The sequence below is a fragment of the Lithobates pipiens genome, unplaced genomic scaffold (assembly GCF_037356315.1).
Source record: "Lithobates pipiens isolate NorthernLeopardFrog02 unplaced genomic scaffold, aLitPip1_a1.2 Scaffold_16, whole genome shotgun sequence".
NCBI lineage: Eukaryota > Metazoa > Chordata > Amphibia > Anura > Ranidae > Lithobates > Lithobates pipiens.
Window position 1 is genome coordinate 72,770,385 of NW_027507748.1, and position 27,190 is coordinate 72,797,574.

The 27,190-nt window shown below is 40.7% G+C and overlaps 1 protein-coding gene across 4 annotated transcripts in view; it reads left to right on the forward strand.

Moving 5' to 3' along the window:
- APP (amyloid beta precursor protein) overlaps positions 1–27,190 on the forward strand; it is a 349,255-nt gene that overhangs the window by 254,596 nt on the left and 67,469 nt on the right. For 2 of the 4 annotated variants that reach the window (XM_077480033.1, XM_077480032.1), the window contains exons 6-7: positions 7,835–8,034; positions 14,525–14,692. In XM_077480033.1, the coding sequence (XP_077336159.1) occupies positions 7,835–8,034; positions 14,525–14,692 (368 nt within the window). The remainder of the gene's footprint in view (positions 1–7,834; positions 8,035–14,524; positions 14,693–27,190) is intronic. The other 2 variants (XM_077480035.1, XM_077480034.1) reach the window with 1 other exon arrangement.

Genomic DNA, 27,190 nt, shown 5'->3' on the forward strand with positions numbered 1-27,190 from the left:
ATCTAGTTGGAGAATTGTGCATTATTTGCAGTATAGGGTTCAGGGAAGAACCCCCCCCCCCCCCAAATCCAGCCACCTGCATCTACCTTCTGTAATCAAGGAGAGTGTGGCAATCAGAAGATGTTGATATCGATGATAGGTATTATCTGTGAGGGTAAACTAGAACAGTGAAGAAAACGAAGAAAATCTGAGCTACTGGAAAAGTGTAAGATAAGCCTGAAGCAAAGAAAAAAAAAAGGAATGTTCATGACCTGGTGAACAGGGGGCAAGGAGATATAGGATTAACATCTGGGATAAGATTAACCGATGGAGTCAGGATATGCGGTTACTCACTGTGATTGTTGAGATTAAATTATAGGAGGGGCTCCAAGGGGGGTGTAGGTGGGATGGAAAAAAGGTTCAAGCAGTTTGAAGACCATGGACAAAGAAAGAACTTACCAGGATTTTTTGGATTGGTGCTCCTCGGAGGTAATAGTGGCCAGGTAGTTGAGCTCTTTGGAGACGATTGAAATTAACAGTGATATCACATACTAGGAACCAATCTAACGTATGATGTCCTCTAGAGAAGTTCCAGTTAAATTGGAAGTTGGATTGGGGAGGTATCTGCAGAGAGTTGGGATTGTCCCTGGCTGGTGTCTTGTGGCTGGTGACCTTTAGGTAGTTCTGCAGATGCAAAACTAAGATTAGCCTTTTGGTGCCTTCAAAGATAGGCAACCCAAGCCAAGTCCAGCTCCGTGTATCCATTCAAACTCTGAGCCCTAACCTGACCCTGCCCCCTCTCTCCCCGATTGGCTGACTAACTTTGATTAACAGCTGCGGGAGCCAATGGCACCACTGCTGTGTTTCAGCCAATTAGGAGTAGAGTTGCAGATGGCTAAGACATCACTGGAGAGAGATGGGGCTCAGGTAAGTAATTGGGGGAGCTATTTTTTGGAGTTTGCAGCATCACGCTGTAAAAAAAACCCTTGCTTTTGCATGCACTTTCCCTCCCATTTATGCGCGTTGCCGCATGTAGCATTAATGCATTCTATTGGCCATTAAAAAATGTTAATACGGAAATGCATGTTGAATGCCCGTTTCAGGGTCTCTTTATGCTCAAAAGCTCCTCACAAGTGATGGTGCTTTTTTTCTGCCTATAAACTCCCTTGCCACTAAATTCCTGAAAACGCCTATAGTGTGCATGGACACATAGGCTAACGTGGAGGGTAGTTGACAGGAAGAGAAAATAAAGCTCAAACACCTAAAGCAACAGCTTTTTTAATATGCAGTGTGCATGACACCTAAATAACAGAATGTCAATGAGCGATCCATACCATTTTCCCATCCTGTTTTCTTGAGATGGAAACCAGGGAAAGTAGCCAAAAAAGTTGACAGTATTTGTAGCCACTGTCCTAATCAGATGATTGATGATCGAAGACTTCATTTAGTCTGAAGAACCATTCCTCCAGTTGTTCCCTGATCTTATTGGAGCAATTAAATTGGCCAACTGCATCCATTAACCATGTTAGACGGTTCTTGATACCCATGTAGGGTACCTCTATGCTCCCTTGTGGTGACAGTGTGGATTTGGAAATGCTCAGTTTTGTATTGTCATGTCCATTTATTATCACAACCAACTTGTTCTCCAGTCAAGTATAAACAAATCATTTATAAGTGGGTGCAGATTGTTTTTGACGCTCTGCTTTTTTAATAGAGCTAAATAACACTAGGGATGAGAATTGTGTGTTTCATTCATAAGCAGAACGCTTTGTACATCTTAATTGAAGATATAGACTCTGGAAAACATTGAAATGCGAAAGAGCAAACTTCTTTCAGAGATTAATGCGTCCGATAGACATTGCCAGGCTGGGGAAACAAAGACACACTCAATAAGTAATGGATTCTCTTTCTGTTTAATAGTTCATTTCTGGTTTTAAATCATTTGTTATTCTTTTCAAAGGAGAATGAAAGATGATCCAGTGTGGGATTGGTGTTGGATCCTATAGTCATTTCTCAAGGGCTCACGAAAGCAAAGAAACAATTCAAATGTTTTCTTTTTCAAATGAAGTAGATAATTATTGTGTGCATGCTATTCTGAATAAATATATTTTCTAGAGTTTAAAGATCAACTAAAAACGTTTCTGGGTTTTTTGTTTTTTTTTTGTTTTGTTTTTTAGATGAGGCTGTTGTTTGACTGCTACTTGGGGCCCAAGAAAGGACATTACCCCCACCGCTGGCATAGCTTTTGACAGGCAGAGTTAAATACTAACTTTCCACCTTTTGCAAAAAAAAATGGTAAATCCATATTGATTAATAAAAGCTGTGCCTTTATTATTTTTTGCATTTGAGCCTGTAAAGCATTGCATTGTGGGTGCAGCGCTCTGGCTCCTGCAAACTATTCCACCAGCCACAGGTCTGTTCCATGGTAAGGACCTTCAATTACGAGACTGGAAGAAGTCCCTCTGCTGTGACTGCAGAGGCACATATGTAAGTCTACTTACAGGGTCTGTCTGGCTAAGGCCCGGTTCACATTGCCACGTCTTTGGATGCAACATGCCGGCACGACTTCATTGCGGCTTGCGTACAACTTCTTTAACAGAAGTCAATGCAAGTTGTATTGAAGTCAGACCAAAAGTAGTGCAGGAACCTTTTTCTAAGTCAGAGCGACTTAAAATGCTCCTATTAGAAAGGTTCATTGCCCCTAATGGGGGCACAACTTGTCGTGCGACTTTGAACTCTCAAGTTGCATGACAAGTCGCGACAGTGTGAACCAGGGCTAAAAACAAATCCTGCAGTCTCCTATGATTGGTATCCAGAAACAATGTGATCTAGGCTACCTTAGCTGGAACCTCAGGCACGTCTGATTCTGGCAGAACTGATGATGAATAACGGGCATTTCCAGCTTAATTTTTCAAGTATTTGCGTATTAGAAACACACACAGTTTTCTGGGGTCACTGTAAGGTACCTGTTGTAGAGTAGAGTCCGGAGTGGAGCTTAGACTGAGGGTTGAGGATCAAGTGGGCCAGGTCAGCAAAAGATCTGGCAGAAAGGCACAAAATCAGGATCTGGAAGACTAGTCAAGGTCATACACAGTCTGGCAGAGGAATGCAGAATCATCAAGTGGAGGTGTAGTCAAGAAATCAGGCAGAAGTCCAAAACCGGTAGCTCAGCGGTTCACACAGGAAGGCCGACACCCAGGGAACAAATCCACACAAATGGGCGCAGAGCACAGGAAGTCCTGCTATTTATAGGCTGAGCTGATTGCAGATTGACTGTAGCTGTAAGACAGGTGGAGCTAAAGAGTCCAAGGGGCAGAAGAACTAAGCAGAGTATATGCTACAAAGACTCAGATCTTCCTGTGGCAGAGTGAACAGAGCAGCAGGACCAGAACCAGAAGGATCCAGGTTCAAAACCACCCAGGTACATGAGTCACTCTGCTATGCAAGTAGCAACCACCACCTTTGGTGGCTTGCTCTGACCTACCGATCCCAACTCCCACACCTATTGGCTTATAACTCACCAATAAAGGGAACTCTGATTAGCAAATATAGAAATTGACACAGACACTGTTGTCAAGTCACATGGATGTGAATATTATTCAAGATTAAGTATTGTTTTAAACACTTTATGTGACCATGAGTTTTGTATGACCTGTGTTTTATTGATTATTGTGACGTGTGCATTATGACAGGTCCTCACAAAACATAACTGTGTAATAGCCTGTGTTTGCCCTATCCTGTTGTGTGAGAGAACCGCAGATATTCCTGGTACACTTTGCCCACTTCGTATTCGGCTTGTAAAACGATTTGCCACACTAAAAGCTTAAGCTTTTAGACGTAGGAAAAATGGAAGGATTAAGCATTTAAATGGCTTGCTCAACTTTGTCAGGTAAAAAGACTGGAGTTTAAGACATCAAAGATATGAAAAGTGACCCTGGAGGCTGCTTGGGTTATTATTTCAGAGCCCCGCTGGGAACAAGTGTTGCACTTAGTTACAGCTCTTTAATGAATCCTGACCAAGAGGAAAGGAAAAAAAAGCTTTCAAAAATAAGTGATTACGCAATTTCTTTTAACACCTTTAAAAATTATGTTTCCATTATCCTTGGTGTGGAATGGTGGGATTATTGCAGAAGTTTTTTTTTATTTTTATTTTTTTTTAGCAATTTCCCAAGAGATGCTGGCGCTCCTGGGCTTCACTAGACTTGAATATTCAAATTCTTAAGCTACTGTTAGCGGGCAGCTTTCAGCTAAGTTGCTTAACTTTTCTTTAACACTTTGTTCTCTGGACCCTGCTATAACTGGCCAGTGGTAAATGTCTTAAATAAAAAAAAATGGTACCTAGAGAAATATCAAAATGTGTGGTTGGGACAGGGAATGTTCCTATGTTTGTAGGTTTTTTCCAATAACCTTTGGTTGAGGCTGTTCGGGGAAAGGATCTGTCAGTTGGGTTATGTTGTCCTTGCTTATCATTATTATACTACCTCTAGACAGCTGGTGGCCACAAAACTACCCATCCCCTCTCATAGGTGCATACAGTTGCCAAAAAAATATAATTCTCTTTAGGGTATTTGGTATGACAAACCTGCTAGTATTTATATTATACAAACCCCAGAGGCTCCTCCATTAAAATAATAGTTTTTCAAAGTAGAACCAAAAGGTGCCATTGTCTATTACCCAGTGTTTGTTAATGCACAATGCGGCTGTCAAATAACCATTTTTCAGTGGGAAGAATTACCCCCTTACAGAAAGCTAAAAACCTTGATGGTATGAGTGGGAAGTTATCCAAGAAGCAGAAAATCCTCATTGCTCAGGGAATACCTAGCAACCTCTGGAGGAGCCCTGGTTGAGAAACCCTTATATACATCATCATGCTAATATCAGCACTGCATCAGAATAGAAAAAGTCCCTCTTTTGTGTCTCTTAAAGTGGTTGTAAAGCTTTACATATACCAAGTGAAATGACTGGCCTCTAAATTGAGATTAAACAAATCCTCCTACATAAGCTACATACCTTGTACCCCTCTATCTGCAGTCCCCTTTTCTCTAATCTGGTCAAAGTCCAGAATTTATAAAAGGTTGTCTGAGCTGTCTGAAAAAAGGGGGCAGAGAGCTGAAGTTACACTCTGCAGAGTTCAGTGAGGAGAGCTCAGAGAGCTGAATGGAGGGAAGGGATACACACATAGCACATAGGAACAGAGCTGATGCTGTCAATCGGCTGGAGCTTCCTCCCATATCACCTTTTTTCTCTTGGTGTCAGGAAAACTTGTCAGAAGTGATTCATGCAGATAGCAGAGCAGCCTGCATGTAGCAGCTGGGACACCCGGCGTAACCAGTCAGGCACTCCTCTACATTCCAGCTATCTGCTCATATGGCTTTTGCTAGCTGTGGTCTCACCTGAAATAGATAGAGGCAGACAACTAATCTAGGGGTGAGGATGGACACACATCTGCAGCTGCACTTTCAGTCTGCTGATTTTTATTCTTTCAGAGTGACAGACACTGAACAGATAATAGTCAGCAGAAAACTATTGGCAGGTTTGTTAAAACAGCCCAAGGTGAGAAATAAGTTACCTGCCTCTTTGGACAATCTAAAGGAGCCAACGAGACAAAATCAACCGGCCCATCAGAGAAGTTGTACAGTGGTAAGAATAAATATGCTTACCGTACTGTTAGGGCTGCGTGCTTAACCCCCTTCTCTGATTTGGCCAGCTGTTCGGTCCTGGAATGCAGTCTCCCTTCGATTGAAGCCTGGAGCCCCCACGTTCTGGGCGCCAATTGAAATGGATAAGAACTACAATCTAGTTCGAGGTTATCTGCTGCTGTTTCTAATTAAAAAGTATAAATGTGCATGAATATTAGAAGTAAACACTCTCTGAGACACGTTCAGCTCGGTTACTTCCAACTTCTGGTTTATTTCTGGGTGGTGTCAATAGTTTATACAGAAAGTTACGTCGTTGCTATGTCAGTCTAATTGGTACATCTTAGAGAAATGGAGAAACTTGATTGAAGTTTGGTTGAAGTTGGTTCTGTTATCTCATATGCATTCTTCTAACGCGTGGGATGTAGGGTTCAGACGCCATCTTTAGCTCCAAACAGAGAGCCAATTTGTATACTACATAATAAGTAAGGAGTTGCATAGAAACATGTATACACATAAGCAAATAGACATTTTCTGATTATCATTATGTACATTACATTCCTTCACAACCCAGTGAGGATGGTTTAGTGTACAGCTGATAAGTACCATGTAATTTTTTAAAGACGTGTTCATGTGAATTCTTTCAAAATGGATGGGGAGTGCTTGACAGGAGTCTAGACAATTTGCAATGCTCTGTTACTTATGCAGCTGGATGGATATTGAGGCTTGTAATTTTTGTCCAGCAAGGACAGTTCTATGCATTTGAAGAGACTTATGTGCTTCTTTATAGACTCAGCTATACAACATAGGAAATGCATGACATTGATTTGTACAAAAATCCTTCCTGTTGCCTAACTGAAGGATGAGTAGGGACAGTCTACAGAATTTGCTTTATGATGCAAACAGGCTAATATGCTACATGCTACACTCTGAGGGTTTCCATACTATGTAAACTATGTACTATATGTACTATGTCCTAATATTCCCTCTGCGATTTGCTGAATGGATACTCCTGCGAGGGAGGGTTACTATCTTAGTGAGAGTGGCACTTCCCGGTATGTCTGAGCTCCTCTAGACCAGGTGGACTATACATGAATGATTAAGGACTGCGGTTCATATACATCTGTGTGAGGGAGGTGGTGTGCAATATATCTCTATAGGGACACTTTCCACATTTAAAAGCTGGACCTGTTAGTTCACCTCCACTTGACCACAGTTAATGAGTTTTTACTTTATAGCCTGGCCTGCTGGTTTATGGGATTATAGTTACAAACTGGACTTTGTATTTTATCTCCTTTTGGTTACAGTTGATGGATTCACCACTTTTCAGATTTACAACATGGCTTCCAAATTGTGATATATGTACAGATAAATCTATGGCAAGATTCAATGCAATATTTCAAAATTCATTTCATATGTGTGATAAGAATCCCATTCATCAAATGGATTTATGACAAGTCTATCTTCTCAATATAGTGCAATGATTCAAGTTTATACAGTTGTCTAGCTTGATGGACTTCCTCTTAGCATTTGCATGCCAATTGGGTGACCACACACTACAACAATAATAATGTTTATATGAAAGCCAAGTTATGACACTGCTCTATATAGTTGTAGAGTTGTATTGAGACATAAGGAATCCACAAATAGGAGCAAGCTGGATAGTATATGTTGTTTTAAATATATTTTGTGATTTATGAAGTTTATATGTACAATTTTATAATTTTGTACTAAAGATCCAACGTTTTAAACATTTAAATAAAAGTGAACCAGTGACAGCTTAATGGGTCTTAGGAGATGGACACACCTTTGTTGGTTTCAGTTCGGAATTCCGCACAAGATTTCTCAACATCAGATATAATTTGGTGGCACAGGAGGCAGGAAAGGTATGTATTCTGACTTTTTACTCTTCAGAACAAAAAAAGGTAGGAATTTCTAACAAAATGTGTTAAGGTTCTTGCAATGTACTCCGGTCACACGGGAATAGTTTTTTTCTTTTCTCAACAGCAGTAGCGTTAGACTTTAAGATAACTGAAATATCACTGGACTGTGGCCATTTCATATGTCCTGTATGCTTTGCTATATTGCCTTTTGATCATTTTAATAAAAAGTAAGACCCTAAATATATTTACCAGAGTTTTTCCTTATTTTTACATGCTCGTTTATATATCCATGAGTTTGTTTCTCTGTACACTGACAAAATGTTGACTGTATTGCAGCGATGACAAGAATGCACAAGCTCGTCAAGAGGAGGAAGAGGATGTAGTGGAAGTGGAGGAGGAAGAGGTTGACGACGATGAAGATGATGGTGAGGATGTGGAGGAACCTGAGGAAATATTTGAAGAAGCTACAGAGAGGACCACAAGCATTGCCACAACCACTACCACCACTACAGAATCAGTGGAAGAAGTTGTAAGAGGTAATTGTAGAATGTATTTGTTTATATAATTCTGCACATCATTTTACCAGCCATCCTAAGCAGTCTGTATTAATGGTATAGTCTTATAATTGAAAATACTGTAAGTTTCAAGGATGGTGAAGATCCCATTCAGTTTCCCTTTCCCTTCAGTTCTAATTCAAATAGAACACTGGAGTTAGAATTCTTTCCTATGTTTTCTCCACTCTACTGGGAAATCTGTGAGTGGGGATATGACTTACACATTTGCTTTGGTGTAAGTGTCGTAATAGCAGTGATTGATGGGAGACCACATGGGCCCTTTACATCAAATATCCTTTTCTTTACAAGCACCATGGTGCAGTAGTTGCCTTACCTTAGAAAACACCACTTAGAATTAAATGTTTAACAAGTGGTATTTTTCCTTTATAGTCCTATACGCTGTGAGGGGAAAAAAGTATTTGTTCCCCTGCTGATTTTGTACATTTGCCCACTGACAAAAGAAATGATCAGTCTATAATTTTATTGGTAGGTTTATTTTAACAGCAGGAGACAGGATATCTAGAAAAACACATTTCATGAAAGTTATTAATTGATTTGCATTTTAATGAGTGAAATAAGTATTGGACCCCTTTGCAAAACGTGACTTAGTACTTAGTGGCAAATACCTTGTTGGCAATCACAGAGGTCAAACGTTTCTTGTAGTTGGCCACCAGGTTTGCCACATCTCAGGAGGGATTTTTTTACCACTCCTCTTTGCAGATCCTCTTTAAGTCATTAAGGTTTTGAGGTTGACATTTGGTAACACAACTCTTCAACTCCCTCCACATATTTTCTATGGGATTAAGGTCTGGAGATTGTGTATGCCACTCCAGAACCTGAAATGTGCTTCTTTTTGGGTCACACCTTTGTTGCCTTGGCTGTGTGTTTTGGGTCATTGTCATGCTGACCCATTTTCAATGCCCTGGCTGAGGGAAGGAGGTTCTCTCCCAAGATTTAATGGTACATGGCCCCATCCATCTTCCCTTTTGATGCAGTGACGTTTTGCTGTCCCCTTAGCAGAAAAACACCCCCAAAGCATATTGTTTCCACATCCATGTTTGACGACAAGTTGAATTGATATCAAAAAGAGCTCAATTTTGGTCTCATCTGACCACCACACTTTCACCCAGTTATCCTCTGAATCATTCAGATGTTCATTAGCAAACTTTAGACGGGTCTGTATATGTGCTTTCTTGAGCAGAGAGACCATGTGGGCGCTGCAGGATTTTAGTCCTTCACGGCGTAGTGTGTTACCAATTGTTTTCTTGGTGACTATGGTCCCAGCTGCCTAGAGATCATTGACAAGATTCTCCTGTATAGTTCTGGGCTGATTCCTCACCATTATCATGTTCATTGAAACCCCACAAGGTGAGATCTGGCTTGGAGCCCGAGACTGAAGGAGATATTTGCGAATAATCGCACCAACTGTTGTCACCCTCTCACCAAGCTGCTAGGTCTACTACTAATCTCAGCTCGTAGAAGACACCTGGGAGCCAGAAATCTTGCTGATTGATAGGATAGCAAATACTTATTTCACTCATTAAAATGCAAATTCATTTATAACTTTTGTGAAATGTGTTTTTCTGTATATTTTTGTTGTTCAGGGGATCAAATACTTTTTTCCTCACTGTGTGTGTGTGTGTGTGTGTGTGTGTGTGTGTGTGTATATATATATATATATATATATATATATATATATATATATATAGTTGTGCTTGTAAGTTTGCATACCCTGGCAGAATTCATGATTTCTTGGCCATTTTTCAGAGAATATTAATAACACCTTTCTTTCACTCATGGTTAGTGTTTGGCTGAAGCCATTTATTATCAAGCAACTGTGTTACTCTTTTAAATCATAATTGCATAACAGAAACTACCCAAATGACCTGTATCAAAAGTTTACATACCCCATTTCTTAAAGTGGAAGTACACTCCCCTATCGTTTTCAGCCAAGGAAGCTGCCATCTTTGCCTCTGTTTAATCTTCGACTGCTATGGTGCTGCACATGTGATTCGTTATGACACCAGCCATTGGATGGTTTGATAGCTTGGCTGAGAGCACAGCCAATGTGCAGTTAGCATTCCTGGCATGCCTTTTTTTTTTACCTGTTTAAATCCATGGGTTTACTTCCACTTTAATACCATGTATTGCCCCCTTTAACATCAATGACAGCTTGAAGTCTTTTGTGTTATTTTTGGATGAGGCTCTTTATCTTCACAGGGTCGGGTGAGTGAGATGGCCACTCCAGAACCTTTACAAAATTCTGCTGTAGCCAATAACAGGTCAACTTGGCCTTGTGTTTTGGATCATTATTGGAATGTGCAAGTACGTCCCATACGCAGCTTCCTGGCTGATGAACGAAAATGTTCCTCCAGTATTTTTTGATAACATACTACATTCATCTTTCCATCAATTCTGACCAAATTTCCTGTGCCTTTTGTAGCGCACACATCCCCAAAACATCAGATATCCACCTCTGGGTTTCACAGAAGGAATAGTGTACCTTTCATCATATCCCTTGTTGACTCCTCTCCAAATGAAGCGTTTATGGTTGTGGCAAAAAAGCTAAATTTTGGTCTCGTCATTCCAAATGACTTTGTACCTGAAGGTTTGAGGCTGGTCTCTGTGCTGTTTGGTGTTTTGTAAGTGGGATACTTTGTGGCATTTGTGTAGTAATGGCTTTCTTCTGGCGACTCAACCATGCAGCCCAATAAGGAAGTGCCTCCTTATTGTGCATCTTGAAACAGCCACACCACATGTTTTCAGAGAATCCTGTATTTCATCTGAAGTTATTTGTGGGGTTTTCTTTGCATCCCAAACAATTTTCCTGGCTGAAATTTTAGTTGTTCTACCTGACCGTGGTTTGGTTTCAACAGAACTGCTAATTTTCTTCTTGATTAGAGTTTGAACACTGCTAATTGGCATTCTCAATTCCTTGGATATCTTTTTATATCCCTTTCCTGTTATATACAGTTCAACTACCTTTTCCCACAGATTTATTGACAATTATTTTGCTTTCCCCATGACTCAGTCGGGAAACGTCAGTGCACTACTGGATGAAAGATGCAAGGGTCTGTCAGGAGTTCAGAAACTCTTTGACCTTTTATACACACACACTAATTACAAGCAAACAGATGACAGGTGAGGATGATTACCTTTTAATAGCCATTCTAAACCCTTTGTGTCAACTTGTGTGCATGTTATCAGGCCACTATCACCAGGGTATGTAAACTTTTGGTCAGGATCATTTGAGTAGTTTCTGTTGTGATTATGATTTAAAAAGAGTAAACACAGTTGATTGATAATAAATGGCTTCAGTCAAACACTAACCATGAGTGAAAGAAAGGTTTGTGTTATTCATATTCTCTGAAAAATGGACAAGAAAAAATACATTCTGCCAGGGTATGCAAACTTAAGAGCACAACTGTATATCTCATTTTCTATTTAAAAAAATGCACAGAGGGTTCTTTTGCTCTTATTCACATTAATTTTCATTTCTTTATTGGCTGACCTCACCCAACTATAAAAATGAAGTTGTAGGTGAACTATGGAGAGTTAAACCGTGGGTCGAGCTCTGAAAGAATTTTCTTTCAAAAATCTAATTTCTAAGAATTTTCATTTATATTTTGCATCATTAGTGGGCCGCAACAATGGCCGATTTTCATGCGGCCATCAAATTTGAGTGATCAGGCATGTTAAAAAGTTTTGAAAAATGAACAAATTTCTAATGAATGGAAGAATCGTGCAAAAAAATAAAATAAAGAAATGCACATGAGCTGTGACCTGGAAAGAAAAGAAGGTTCCTGCCCACGAATCTTCTTTTTTGTAGCAAAATTAGGTGAGATTGAAGGCTTGGTTGATCGAATTTCAAAATCAGTGGTGGCGCCATTGGATTACAAAACGCACAACATTTTTTGATTTTTAAAAGAAATTTCTTTCGAAAATTTGACCCATGTATGACCTGTATTATAGCCTGGTAGCGCTGCCTTGCTACATATACATACACATTAGGCTAATGTAATTTCAGGTGGTACAATTTGTCCAGTGCTCCTTTGTGTGGAGGTTGTCACTTGATGGTTAGTTCTAAATTGCTAAAATAATTTGCTCTATTATGTTTTCGGATATTTAGATTTTTCCATAGCAGTAGTGTATAGGGTTTTAGTTTCTGTCCAGGCATGCACCTTTATGACAAAGGCCCGACATACTTGTATTTGATATTGTATACTCAAAAATAATGTTGCAGGTTTTGGGTATTAGGAATGCTTAGCCTGTTAAGCTAGAGTTATACATAAAACCTAATGTTTGTCTAACAGGGATTCATTGGCACAATTTAAAGCAATCTGAAAAAAAAATGCTCCATTGACAGATAATTCCCAATTAGAAATAAAAGAGCACTTTAACATATGTGAACATTGCCTAGGCACCCAAAGTGATTATCAGGACTGCATCATTTCATTTTTGCTCACTCCTGCCTCTGTTTATAGGAACACTTATGGTGTCCTCAGGGAGCATAGGGTTATCCATTGTAAGTCCTGTATCATTCACATCTGATATTTCTTGCACTGTTTGAAGCTTAGGGCTACCTGAATCTAGATTCATTTTAAAGGGCTTTTATTGCCTGGTGTGAATAGCTAGATAACTGTCTAAATTCCCTTCTATTGTTATTTCCCAGCATTTTTCAGTATCTTGCTGTACCAATGGTGATTACCTCTTGAGTCCCAAATTAGATTGGAGATTCCGGGGACTTTTCTAGTATACAAGTAAAGGCGCAGGGAACTGGAACAATCGGTATCCCACAGTATTGTAAAACATAAATTAAAACGCATAGATATTTATGCACAATAGTGGTAATGTTGCAAAAAGTCCATAATCTTTATAATGTGTTAAAAAGTTCAAGGACCAGAGGGGGGTGGTGATAATGGGTCCCACACTCAGGGCTGCCATCGGGGGGGGGACAGAAACCATGTTCCAATACTCTGAAAAAGACACAAGGGGAGAGGCGCATCTGGGTGTAGATATAGGGGGAGTTTAATAATTTATATACACAGGCAACTCACATTTTAGAAGTCGTCAGTAAGCATTTGGTTTTAAAATTTCCAACATGGGTGTAGTCATCAGGTTCACCAGTCTGTTCCTGCTAGCTTAAATCCAGCCACAGTGGAGAGACTCAGAACGAGGCTTGGAGCACAATTGAGGAGGGATGACGTCACTGGTAGGCGACACATTTCTTGAGCGTGTAGACTGCGAGTGATGTGGCAGCCACGCTCCTTCAAACTGATGCTGTATGATCAAACGTGATGCCTACCAGTGACGTTATCCCTCCTCGCATCCTCAATGACTGCGCTCCAAGCCTTATTCTGAGTCATCTCCACTGCGGCTGGCTTCAACAACTTAGAGGTGTCTGTATCGAGCACTGAGCACCCCAGCTAGCAGGAATGGACTGGCGAACCTGATGACTATCCCCATGTTGGGAAATTTAAATCCAAATGCTTACTGATGACTTCTAAAATGTGAGTTGCCTGTGTATATAAATTGTTATTAAACTTGCCCTATATCTACACCCAGAGGCGCCTCTCCCCTTGTGTCTTTTTCAGTGACTTTTCTAGACTGCCAGGAAGTATCTGGCTGCTGGTTACTCCAGCCATCCAATAGTCAGATTGGGCAAATCACTAGACAAAAGAGGATTTAATCTTGGCGGTTAGGTGGTGTATTTACAGGGAGCTTTTACACATGAGAAGTATCATGCACAACTGTTGTTTTGTTCAGACTATCAGAGTGCTTGAAAGGGGTTTATAGCATGCAGTTTGTTTTGATAATTGCAAATGTAAATGGCTCTTTCTAGTGAATTGTAATAATCTAATGCCATTTTCTCCCTATAAAGCAAATTGTCTTTGCGGGTTGGAAATATGGCATTAATTGTCAGTGTAGTAGTGCAGCTGTGCAAGCATCTTGAAAGCTGAGAACTATTTTGATATGCACCACAGTGTGCTTAGATTCATCCCGACTCTGGGTGTCATAGGAAATCACAACCATTCAATTAATTCTTCCTTAAAGGCATGGTTCACCCAAAATTGGCATTTTCCTTTTTGATAGATGCCAACCAGATTAATCTTCACACAGTTTTATCTATCAGGGACCCCACTGACAAGATCTGTACACCAGAATGTGTCTGCCTTAACCAACAAATATGCCTTAGGCTTGGCCTTTTCCCACTGGATTTTGTTTTACCTGCTTTGTTTAAATGTTGTAAGAGGAGTGGGCCTCCAGTGTGAAAAGGAGCATAGCTGGGAGCACCAGAAAAATGTATTCTATCTCCTGGAGTTCTCAAGAGCTAGAAGAAATCAATGGATGTTCCAACCACACTATTTGAGATATCCGTTTTCGGTGAAGTTTACCTAGAAATTGTTTTAGTTGTATTTGTATGCCATGCTGCTCTCAAACTAAATTGGGTTCCTCCACATTTTGCAAATAGAGGTGTGTTCTGAGCAAGCCGAGACTGGCCCTTGCCGAGCAATGATCACCCGATGGTACTATGATGTCACGGAGAGGAAATGCGTACCGTTCATATATGGAGGCTGTGGCGGCAACCGCAACAACTTTGATTCCGAGGAATACTGCCTGGCAGTCTGTGGCAACATCAGTAAGTGGTCTTCCTTGACCTGTGGCAGCCTGTTGCCACAGCCTCTGCTCCCAATAACAAGTCACTTCCTGGAAACCGCCCTGCCTTATAACTAACCTCACCAGTTCCCGGTGTTAACCTCCTCTGTCACCTGTGTCTTATTATTTGCTTTATGTGGAAGCACGGTAAACAGCCAGTCTGCATCCCGTGGGAGAATTTACAAAGACAATGCAGAGTCATTCAAGCGCCATCAAGTGCAGATCTCACTTTGATTTATCAGTGGATGTCCAGCCAGCATCGCGGCACCTAAAATTCAAGATGTGGCATTATGTACTCAACATTTTTTTTTCTTGCTGCCTGTGCCCACAATGGGGGGGATTTCCCTTCGCTCTATTCAAACCCTTAAGAAATGTAGCTTTTGCCCATGTGAAGAAAAGTCATGGGTTCACTTAAAGTATAACTAAAGGCAAAACTTTATTTTTTTTATATATATAGTTTTGGATAGTTTGGAGAAGGTTTCGAACACCTATCTGATTTCTATTTTCTGTCTGTGTCCCCATTAGAGAGAGATGTACCTTATCTTTGTCCTATTTACTGTTATCGCCATGAGTGAAAATGAAAGGAACCACAAATTCTAGGTTTTCACAAGAACAGTCAAAGGGAAATCCTCCAATGGGATTGCTAGTTCTGGAGATCCTGGCGACAACCAGGGATTTTTTGTTGCTTCCTATTTTGGCTGTGGTACAGGATGTGAAGGGAAATTTCCCATTGGGACACAGGGGCCCAAAAAAAGGCAGAGGTTAGAACACTTCTTTAGTCATTCCAAAATGAAAAAAAATAAAAGTTTTGCATTTAGTTCTACTTTAACTCCCACCCTCCGCTGCTACAAATACTGTCCATCTGTTGCTCCATTCAGTTGCCTAGAGAAAATAAACTGTTGTGGTACTTCTGGCCATGGGTTATATATGACTCACTCTTCTTGGCTGCTCAATTACCCAACACTGTCAGCCCTATAAAGGCTTCCTGTCTTTGTTGCCAGCATCTTGCATCACTAAAGCTCTTCCACACTTTAAAGCGTAGGTCCACCTTCACCTCCCCCCCCCTCCTCCAGTGCCACATTTCGGGGGGGGGGGGGGGGGGCAGGTACCTGTTTTTGACCCCACTTCTGGAAGACCTGGCTGCGGCGAGATGCAGCGAGGTCTCCCAGAAGTTCGGCTCCCCCTCCTCCTTCCCCCACCGCTGGACAATTCACAAAGTACAGTGCGCTTCTGGCATGCACAGTAGGGAACCGTCCGTAAAGCTGCAAGGCTTCACTGATGATTTCCTTTACAGGCAATGGTGGTGGCAGCACCCGAGAGCTGATGGAAAAATCGGTTAGGGTGCCTACATCGCTGGATTCCAGGACAGGTAAGTGTACTAATATTAAAAATCGGCAGCTACAGTATTTGTAGCTGCTGTCTTTTAATTTTTACATGGGGGGGCTGGACATCCTATAAAATCTGACCTTGCAATGTCTGCACAATCATTTTTATAATTGCAAAAACAATACCAGCACCTGACTAAATTATCCAATTAATTTTTATTGAATTATGCAGGTCCTTGCATTGCATACTTGTTGGTAGATCTAAATGAGAGTGTACAGTTAGATTGTATTTTGTATGGTCAGCTTAACGGGAAGGCGTGTGCATTTAGGAAAAGGTGCACTTGAATTAACCTATGGCTTTGCCCTGCATGGACAAAGTAAAGTTTCTCTTTAGAAAGATCACCTCACCCATAATTGATGATTTGGTTTTTCAATTGATGTAGAGTCCCCAATTAGTATTTAAAGGATAAGTCCACCCTAACACTAAAATCTCTAGAACCACAGACATCAATGATCTAACATTAACCTATCTAGCCCTGTAAAAAATAAATCCGTATACATACCTTTTTTGAAGCTGATCCGGTCCGGTTTCCAGCTGCAGAGGACACAGCCATCATCGGCTGTCAAATGAACGGGAAGTGACGTCACCTATAGACTTACTATGGGGCCACCATTGTCAGCTGTGTCCTCTGCACCCACCTTCACAGCAAAGTTGCAGCTGACCGCTCAGAATGATCAGATTGGCTTCAAAAAAGGTATGTATACTGATTTCTCATTCACATGACTAGATTGGTTAGTGTTAGATTGTGGATGTACAGATTTTAGTGTTAAGGTGGGCTTATCCTTTAATATAAATGATGGCCTCCAGGAACGAGATACAATTGCTATTGTTTTTACCCTGGATTTCCGCTGCAGCCATTAGAAAGCCAAACAGAGGAATTCACTCCTATTACTTTCGGTATAATGTTATTTCATGCAGCCCTTGTAATAGTCATTGTTTTTGGGTGGAGCCAAGAACGCAAATCTTTTACTTATAGCATTTAAAGTGATTATAAACGATCATCTCATAAAATAACCCATTCAGTTTAAAATAGAAATGAAAGGCAAACATCTGTGTATGGATATAAAAGAAGTTATAAATACCTCTTTTCCGCTTTCTTATAAGTGATCACATTCCCTCTGTTCTCAGCTGCATTAGAGCTGGGGGAGAAGAAACCACAGTACACTTGGCTTCACAGTAAATGGCAGTGCAGTTGGGGCATGTCAGGACAAGTCTGATTATTGGAGGAGAGCACACGGAATCCCCAAAACAGCTACATAACTGACCATGCTGTGCTCTCCTGCTTAGTGTGGTCAGTTTTTAATAGGAAAGCGGAGGTACTGGTAGGAACACCAGGGATTTCACACAAAGGATGCAATGCAAAGAGAACAGGAGGCTTTTCCATACAAGTACATGTTACATCACGTACATATTAGGAATATGAAATGCTTGGGTAACAAATGCTTAAGGTAATTCAACCTGCCTTTTACCACTAGTGTAGGGAGTTGAGGAAAATAAAATGGAAGCCCTCGTGTTATCTTTTTTTTTTCTCCCAGCCACACCCCATTCTGCATTGCCGTTTTCTGCGCACGTCTTTGTAAATTTACCTCCTGTGTGTTGTCTAACAGTTTGGATGTGCGCTACAAGGCACTAACACTCTCTGCCTTTGGGACGCTTTGAAAGTGGCATATTTTTGGTAGTTTGTCTTCAGAAAGATAATTATTGTTCCTGTGTTTCCCCTGGAAGAATTTGTGTGTTGAAATTTATGAAGATGCACTTAGTAAAGCTAATTAAGGTGATAAATGCTGAAATTAACTTCATATTTTATGTGAATGGAGCAGGATGGTTTAGTCGTTGGGAAATAGGCACTGCAAGTATTGGAAAACATATTAGAGGAAAGTCGTATTTTACTGGTTGCTGTCAAGAACTTTTACATTGTTTCCACTTTTTGTTATATTTTAAATTATATTACTCCTTTAGGTCCCAAACAAACACTTGTAGATAGGCGAGAGTCATTAAATAACGCCATGCATAGTTAACAACCCTTTTAATATATAATGGTCCTTTCATACGTTTATAAATTCAAACTGGTAGATGTAAATGAGAAAATTATTCACGTTCATGGTTTTAATCTCGATCTATAGTTATTCTAAGTAATAGAATATTATTCTCACTTTTTTTCCACAATCTAATTTGTTTACTTTTGTTAGTCCTCATATTTTAGTCTACCCTAAGCAGGAATTGTCTCCATTCTTTGTCCCTCATGGTGGCCAATTTAATGCTTTCTTTTATTGTTCTGAAATGAAAAATCTAGTTGGTTCTTCACACTGGCTCAGGGCCACTATACAGTATATTGGTAATCCTCTTACATTACATTATAGCCATTCTTCAAGGTCAGATTGGCCATTAAAATGACTGTCTATGTCCCTTGTAGGACCCAAGCCCATTTCAGACCCTATATCTATCGAATTTAGACCAAAGGTGTGAAAAGGGCAGCCGCCTAGAGTGCAGAGGAAACAGGATGCACAATCTTTTAGGAAAAACATGGAAAACGCATATAAAAGACCAGAATAAACATATAAAAGAGAAAATCTATGTGGTTGACAATTGAGTCAGGTTTTACCATAATTAATGTTTGTCACTTTCTTGGGTTGGGTGCCAGGGAAGCATGCATGATAACTGTCATTGACACTGCCCTGCAAACTGGTATTTAGATCTTAAAGTGAAGTTTTTAAGAGTATAGGGGCTGCCATTGTTGGCCTTCTCAAGAATATGCTAGTTGCTTGGCTGCTCTAGTGTTTGGTACTTTTGAGTCACAGACCCAAAACAATCATGCTGTGAGTATCGGAAAAGGGTCAGCATTCCTTTTCTCTATACTTATCGGGGTTAGCAGCAATGAAGATGGAAATTCAGCATGACAGGGAGCTCAAATTCTTTAAAAGAGGGTTTATCAACTTCAGCTTTCATAATTCTCATATAAATCTCTTCACGTTGTATGTCTAGACAAAAAGAACTTCAGTGATTTTCACAACCAGCGAATCTATGCAGACAAACGCGAAAGGCCAAGACGGGCCAGGAGTCGCATTGCTCTCAATCAGCCCTTAGAATCGGGGCCGCTGCCCTAGCCATAATGTTTTGGCATAGTGATGTGGGTGCCTTAGCAAACAGAAGAATCAGTGCCGCTACCCATATAACATACTGATGACAGAGCTCCTGGGTGCTCGATCCAGTCGTTTGGCTGAGTGGATAATGCAGAGAGATGCTCTGCACATCAGTTATTGCTCTTAAAAAAAAAAAAAAAAGTACTTTTTAATCAAAAACCACAGTGTACAAATGCAGATAAGATCACTTGACACGTTTCAGCCTATAATGCCTTAGTCATGACCTATGACTAAGGCCTCATAGGCTATAATGCATCAATTGATCTTATCTGCGTTTGTACACTGTGGTTTTTGAATTTGAATAAAAAGGAAGATTTTTTAAGAGCAACAACTGGTGTTCGGATCATCTCTCTGCATGGGGGTGTCTTTCTTCTGTTACAAGGCTAACAGGAGTAGTGACCGCCACAATGATTTTGACAAGCGAGAGACTGCTGCACGTATGGTCCTCTAAGCTTGCACATCATGAACTGGGGGCACAGTTTGCCATGTTTGCCTTGGGCACCTTGTCCCGGCACTGCATACAATCCTTGGTGGGCAGGACAGACCGGGGGGTCTGTGCAGCTTGGGTACCCACTGTAGGCATCAGTAATGCAATTCTATAGCCACTCATAGAAGAATATTATAGATGGGCATTTACATGAACAGTGGCTGCAGGTGGAAAGGGGAATTGCAGCCACCAGTCTTATGTAAAGGAAATTGGGGTTGAGCTAGCCCTAGGAATGAGAATACGAGTAAGGAATTATTCAATGGTTGCTGCAACAATTTGCAAGTTAATATATCTCATTTGCAAAAGTGCTTTTACATTTCTTCTGGCATTGGGCTTTAAAATCTCTGCAAGTAAAGAAAAATACCTGTTGATCTGCCAGAATTAGAGTGTAATCCTTAATTCCTGTTTGGATTGAAAACATCTACCACACAGCATTACTGAGCAGCATTGTCAGCTCTGCCTGCTGGCCTACAGAACTCCACACACCGTATCTCCCCACTCCATTTGTATACATTCATTTCTCTCCAAGCAAAACATGACTGTGCCTTGACTCCCAAGAGCCTACCCACACACTGGGCTCTTGGGAGATGTTGTACTTGCGCGTGCCTACATCAGTAGGAATCGAGCTCTCAGCAGCAGCCACTGAAATAATTTTACAAGTGTTTTTGCTCCTGGTGATGTCACCAGCAGTAATAAATCTGTTACTCACTACTTTAATAAGGTGATGAAGGAAAAAAATAATGCTGTGCATGCACTACTGGGGAAGTTTAAGGGTAAGTGTGGATAATGCCTGGACATGCTGGAGTTAGAAAAACATGAGGGCGGCCATTGTATGCTTTTCCTTCTGAAAATGCTATCCACTCCTTCCAGGCTGCTTTGACAAAAAATGCCTATTTACAGAGCTCAATCTATAACATGCGTCACAGTAGTGACATTTCTCCCCTACCTCACCCTCTTTGCCTGCAGTGTCCAGACAGATGGCTTTTTTTTTCAATCGGAGGGATAGAAACTTAAGGCAAACGGCTTCTGCTTTAGTGTTACTAAACCCACAACAGTAAAATCAGTCTGTATATGCAGTAAAGCATACTTGTTATACTTACTGTGGAACCTAAGGGGTTAATCCTGCACATTATGTAAAAAGTCTGTTTCATCCTATCTTCTCTGAACCTCCTCTTTTACTGCCCCCAATCCATCTCCTGATAGTACAGAGCCTTGGAGACACTATGCACATGCTCAGTTTGGTGTGTATTGCTAGAGTTTTTTTTTTTCCTGAGAGGGTGCATGTGATCAGCAGAGGGCCAATTGGCACTCTCCAGACAGAGGGTCAGGGGTCCTGCAGCTCCATAGGACAGTCAGAGGAGATTGAAAACTCCTCCTACAAGCTTTAACCAGACACTGATAGAAGTCACAAGAGTGTTATATACTGTCGATGAGAAAAGGTTTTTAGCTTTAGGTTTACATTTACTAAAATCATTGCATGTTCTGTGTACTGTGGGAGACCAGATATAGTGAATACAGGGTCCTGGGTTTAGCAACGTTTTAATGATTATTTGGGGGGGGGGGGGGGTGTAAGATAGTAAATTGTAAAAAAAATTGTTCTAAAGTGACCGTTAAAAAGCTTCTAAAAAAAATTAACATAAAAAATTAACACAAACTTATTTTAATTTCTTTTTAAAATTTGTCAAAAATCATGGGGATCCAGGTTGGCAAGATAACTTAAATACATCACAGGCGATATCATTTGCTGCTCAGTGATTGCAGTATTGTAGTCTGCATCTCCCCAAGGTAATACATAACACCTGGCCTGTTAGTGGGCCCTGAGGACAGGGTTGATGACCACCGCCTTAGGTCCGGTTCACACTGAGGCAGCACGACTTACAGCGCGACTGCCTCAGGCGACCTGGACGCGACCACTGCGGCGACTTGCAAAACTACTTCTGTATAGAAGTCAATGCAAGTCGCCTCAAGTCGCCCCAAAAGTCGTACAGGAACCTTTCTCTAAGTCGGAGCGACTTGAGTCGCTCCGATTAGAACGGTTCCATTGCACAGAGCGGGACGCGACTTGTCAGGCGGCTAAGGTGCCTGACGAGTCGCCCCTGTGTGAACCGGCTCTTACAGTTTAAGATTAAACTGATTTTTTGTTAAACTTCATTGTGTATCTGCATGTCTGCTTTGGATATTTTAGGTCAAATGGCTTCCTCTCAATGTGATTCACTATTGAAAGCTTTGTATATTGCAATTATACCCCCAAATTAAGCGTCTCATCTCCAGGGAGAAGTGTAGTGTTTGTAGTCGTTCCTCATAACTGAGGTCCTCCGTTCCCCTATTAACTCGGTTGCCTTTTTCTGGGCTCTCTCCAGTTCAAGCACATACTTCCTGAGCATTGGTGACCAGAACTGAACTGCATACTCACAATCTGGCTGAACCAGAGTTTTGTAGAGTGGTATAGTTTTATGATTCTACTTGAACACATGGCACATCAAATTCACATGGTGTATTAATTTAATCTAAATAAAAAATAAAAAAAAATACAGTTTGTCATATGAAAAAGTACATCCATCCCTCTATTTAGCACCACTTCAAATCCATGAAGATAAAACCCAGTGTTCCAGATTAGGTAGTAATGATTAAAACCTCCTTAGGAAGTATGCAGGTAGAACCTTGGACATCAAAGATCTGGTGTTCTCTTTGATATGTTGATGTGTCTGATGTCATCATACCAAGATCAGTAGAGCTCTCTAAGGCCTTCCTAAAGAAAGTTATGGATGCCTATCAGGCAAAAATTTTAATTAAGGATTTCAGCCGGAGACTTTGGCACTGAGCAAGCCACACAGTAAAAGGAGCGGGCTGTAGGGTTTGTAATTCTGCTGCGTAAGAGGTGACATAACCTAAGATTGGAGTGAGTGAGTACCTTCGACTTCTGTGAATCTAGTCTGGCCTATTCCAAGATGGTTAAGATGAGAAAAGTACAAATATATGAGGTTTAATTTTTTAGTAAACAGTGAATTGCAGTAATTCCTTAGTCTGACCAGCAAATATAACTCAAATGTTGACTGCTAGGTTCTAAAGGAAGTCTCCAGAAAACCTAAAATTGTCTAGGTAGCTCTTGCAACAGTCGGGGTAAAAGTGCATCCATCAACACACTGAAATAGATTGTACCAATTCAATCTGCATGGGAGGTGTGTTAAAAGCCTTTGCTGTACAAAAATAGCAATATTACACTTTTGCCATTGAACATATAGGCATAGACACACACAGCTTTATGTGGTAACAGTAGACATGTTAGCTGCAAACCAAAGATCGTATTCTAGGAGAAGCAGCTTATAAAACTTTGATAAATTGTGATGGAAATGTTGCGGTTTGGGGTTGCTGTGCTACTTCAGGGCTTGGGCAGCTCACGGTCATCAAGTCAACTATACTCTCAGCAATATATCAAAGTGTGGTTGATGGTAATGTGAGACCTCATGTTTAGAAGTGGAAGTCTATCAACACAATATTGGTCTGAAGCAGACAAGCCAAAAAAAAGAAGTAGTAGAGGGTTATTGACTGTGGTAGTCAAAGCCCTGATTTGAAATTTCATATAAGGGCTTTTGAAAATGGGCCATTCGTGCAACTAGCAACTGAAGGACTTTTAAATGAGAATTGTTCAAAAATTTCAGAATCAATGTCGGAGGCTGGTTATACAAGAGGCCACATATGCTACAGAGGGCAATACCACCTTTTAATGCCAAGGTTTTGCTTCCTTTTTCCACAGGACATCGTTATTTCTATTGATATTTGCACTGAAAATTGAAAAGGCAAATTCTTGTGTTCTTATTATAGCATATCGCCTTTATTTGTTGGGACTTAATAAAGATTAGATGTTTGCCTGTTCAGATATGTTGAAAATGTCAACAGTTTCCATGGGGTATACGTAATTTTTCACGTGTCTGTATATAGTTTTTGTGGTGCTGAATGTGCTTTGGCATAATTTCGTCAGTGCTGAACGAGGAGAGAAATGTTAACCTGCCTCGTAATGATCACTTCTGCAGACTTTCATTTCATAGTAATAGAGGGTAAATGTCTGTCATTAAGCTCTGTATCGCTGTACTTAGCAATGCATGAGTTTAACCTTTCACTACTACTTTCTGAATTCAGGCAAAATATGTGATACAGCCATATGAGCGTCAAGGAAGTAGTACAGAATTGATAAATGATGTGAGTGTCAAGACTGGAGAATTACCATATAACCTTATTAATATTTATGTCTATAGTCATTACACAAGGCCATTATTTAATAAGGAATGGTATTGTTCTACTATTTTTGTGCTTGAAAATTAAATTGATCAATATCATAGCCAACTACATAATATTCAGGTGATCCCATCCAATGAAACTGATATGATACAAATTGCAGTTACCAAAATTGGGTCTAACAGGGAAAATCTTGTCCTTGTAATATAACCTATGCCGTATGTCTGTCATAATAGTTTGGCATTATAAGAAGGGGAGCAAACGGGGACACCCTCCTAAGAACATGACTCCATGCTAAGGGTGAGCCCAGCTCTTTCTTTTCTGCCCAGAATGAAGTGTCAGAATCCCAACAGTAGGGAGTTTGTATGCAAATTGGACGATTTCTGGACAGAACAAGTAAGGGTTTAATTAGAACAGTAGATAAAACCTTTTTATTTCCTTTTTGGAATAGCGTAAGGGAGGGTTATAACCCCTGTAAGATTTATTTTTGCCATCTGTGTCACATTGGGGAGTTTTACCTTCACTTCCTGTCCTATGGTCAAAATAGGAAGTGAGAGGAAATCCCTGCAAAATTGAGGGGATTTCTTGGGGGGCCCCCCCATTTCACCAGAACTAGTATCCTCGTTGGAAGATTTCCCCTCTATTACTTTTCTGGGGACATCCCACAATTTGGGATTTTCTTTTACGTTCAATGATAATAGTAAACAGGATAAATAGAGAGGGTGGATCTCACCAAGGAAACAAAGCAATAAAAACTGACAGGTATTCTAACCCATTTCCACTCTTCTCCAAAACTAAAAAAAAAAAAAAGTTTTAGTTATAGGCTTCTGTTAGTGTTTGCTGCTATCTTGGTCCACATTCAGAAGATTACCCCTAATTTTTTGTCGTAGTGATGACTGTACCCCTCATTTCTTGTCCCAGTGATGACTGTACCCCTCATTTCTTGTATACGGTTCACAGAGACGGGAAGTGAGGGGAAATCTCTCCCAACGGGGAGAGAAATTATAAAGCTATATTCCTGGCGCACCCCCCAACATTTGAGTTTTGTTAATCACTGCAGCAATATTAAATATAACATAAATGCCCCTATTACAAAATCTGTGGTCACATGACATGCTGAGTCCCAAATCTTCTCCTGAATGCCCACTTTGCTGCCTGGGTGATGCCATTACTTCCAATTTACTGTCCAGTAGTGAGTTCTTCCTATGCTGTAGAACAGAGGTCTCCACATTTTTTTAAATGAATACTTTTTACTTTTATTTTTATTTTATTTTTTGTAATTAGCATGATATTATTTAGAACAATAGAAACTTGAGCCCATCAGAGCCCCTTTAGTCCCCATCAAAGTCCCCCTTACAAGGGAATGATGAAATCTTGCAACGGGACGCATTTGTCCTGGGGGCCATAGTGTGAAGACCCCTACGAGACAGCAGGGGCATTATTAGTTCATGTCAACAATGTGCCTTGACTGCAGCGTTTTGATTACTGACTCCACTAGAGGAGAAAATGCAAGCAAAGGACACATTTCACATGACCCTTAAACAACTTTACTCTATGGTTGGCGGGTGTTATTTTGCTCAAATACAGTATATGCCTGTATTACATCCCTTTTAGGCTGCTTTCACACTGGGGCGGGAGCGGCATCGGCGGTAAAGTGCCGCTATTTTTAGCAGCGCTTTACCGTCGTTTTAGCGGCGGTCTGCGGGCGCTAGCGGGGTGGTTTTAACCCCCGCTAGCGGACGAAAAAGGGTTAAACCCGCCCGCAAAGCGCCGCTGCAGCGGTGCTTTGCCGGCGGTATTGCCGCGGTGTCCCATTGATTTCAATGGGTAGGAGCGGTTTAGGAGCGGTGAATACACCGCTCCTTCACCGCTTGAAAGATGCGGCTAGCAGGACTTTTTTCACTGTCCTGCCAGTGCACCGCCCCAGTGTGAAAGCCCTCCGGCTTTCACACTGGAGTTAAAGGGGCCGGTTTTTTTCAGGCGCTACACAGGCGCTATTTTTAGCGCTGTAATGCCTGAATACCGCCCCAGTGTGAAAGCAGCCTTACTCGTTTATTTAAAAAAAATGAAAAGACTGTTAATTTCATTGAATATTTCCTTCGTCACAGTAAAATGAACCTTAAATATCCAGGTGGTAATAATAATGCTTATAATTTTCGTACACCATCACATTGGATTAGTGGTTGGAGAATAAAGTCGAAATCTGGCTGTGATGGTGATCTGTAATTACAACTTTACTACCACTTGTTCTAATGACACCTGTCATCCTCTCCTATACTTCTCCTGTTGTCTCCTCTTTCAGATTTTAGCTGTTCAATTTACCGAAAGCTAATGATACCATGTCTCTCTAAATAAGGTGCATTTTCTTTTATATGCTGACATGATGCGCTTTACAAAAGAGCGGCACATTGTTATTTTACAATGTTTTTTTTTCTTAAATCAGTCAGTGATAAATATAGGTTAGCTTGGATGTAGAGCGAGCGCTGTTGTAAAAATCTCTTAACTAGCCCGACAGTCATGACAGATTTGGAATCTAGACCCGTAACTACTTATTGTTTTTACAATACTGTACTCTGGTAGCGTGGGTGTGTTTGTTTGAAAATCAGACATGAGTACATTGCAAGACTGTAGGCATGTCTTCCAGAGGGGAACTTCAAGAAACAAAATATGTGTTTTCTTTCCACCGTTGTGCTGTCACAGTGCAGGCTTCCTGCTGTTTGTCAAACTTCTATGCAAAGGGAAATGATAGCATCACATATAGCCAATCCGAATTCTCTTTCTTAGTTGTCAGATCATGTATTCCTATTAGTTGATGTAGGATATCATTTCTTTGTCATTGGTTACCATTAGGCATGCTATAAACCGATTCAGGGGGGTGCATCCAGAGAAGTTTCTGAACAGCCTTCCTGGCGGTTGTACCTCCATCCCTTGTCCCTCATCCTCTTCCCTTCCTAATTAAAGGGGTAAAGTCAGAAGGTTTTTTTATCTTAATGCACTCTATGCATTAAGATAAAAAGCCTTTTTCGTTCAGCAGCCCCTCTAAAACTTACCTGAGCCCCATCTCTGTCCAGAGATGTCCACATGTGTCTTGGCCACCAAGGATTCTCCCTGCTGATTGACTGAAACACAGCAACGGCGTCATTGGCTCTTGTCAATCAAAGTCAGTTAGCCAATCTGGGAGGAGAGCAGCAGGGCCAAACCACCGCTCCATGTCTGAATTGACAAACTGAGTTGG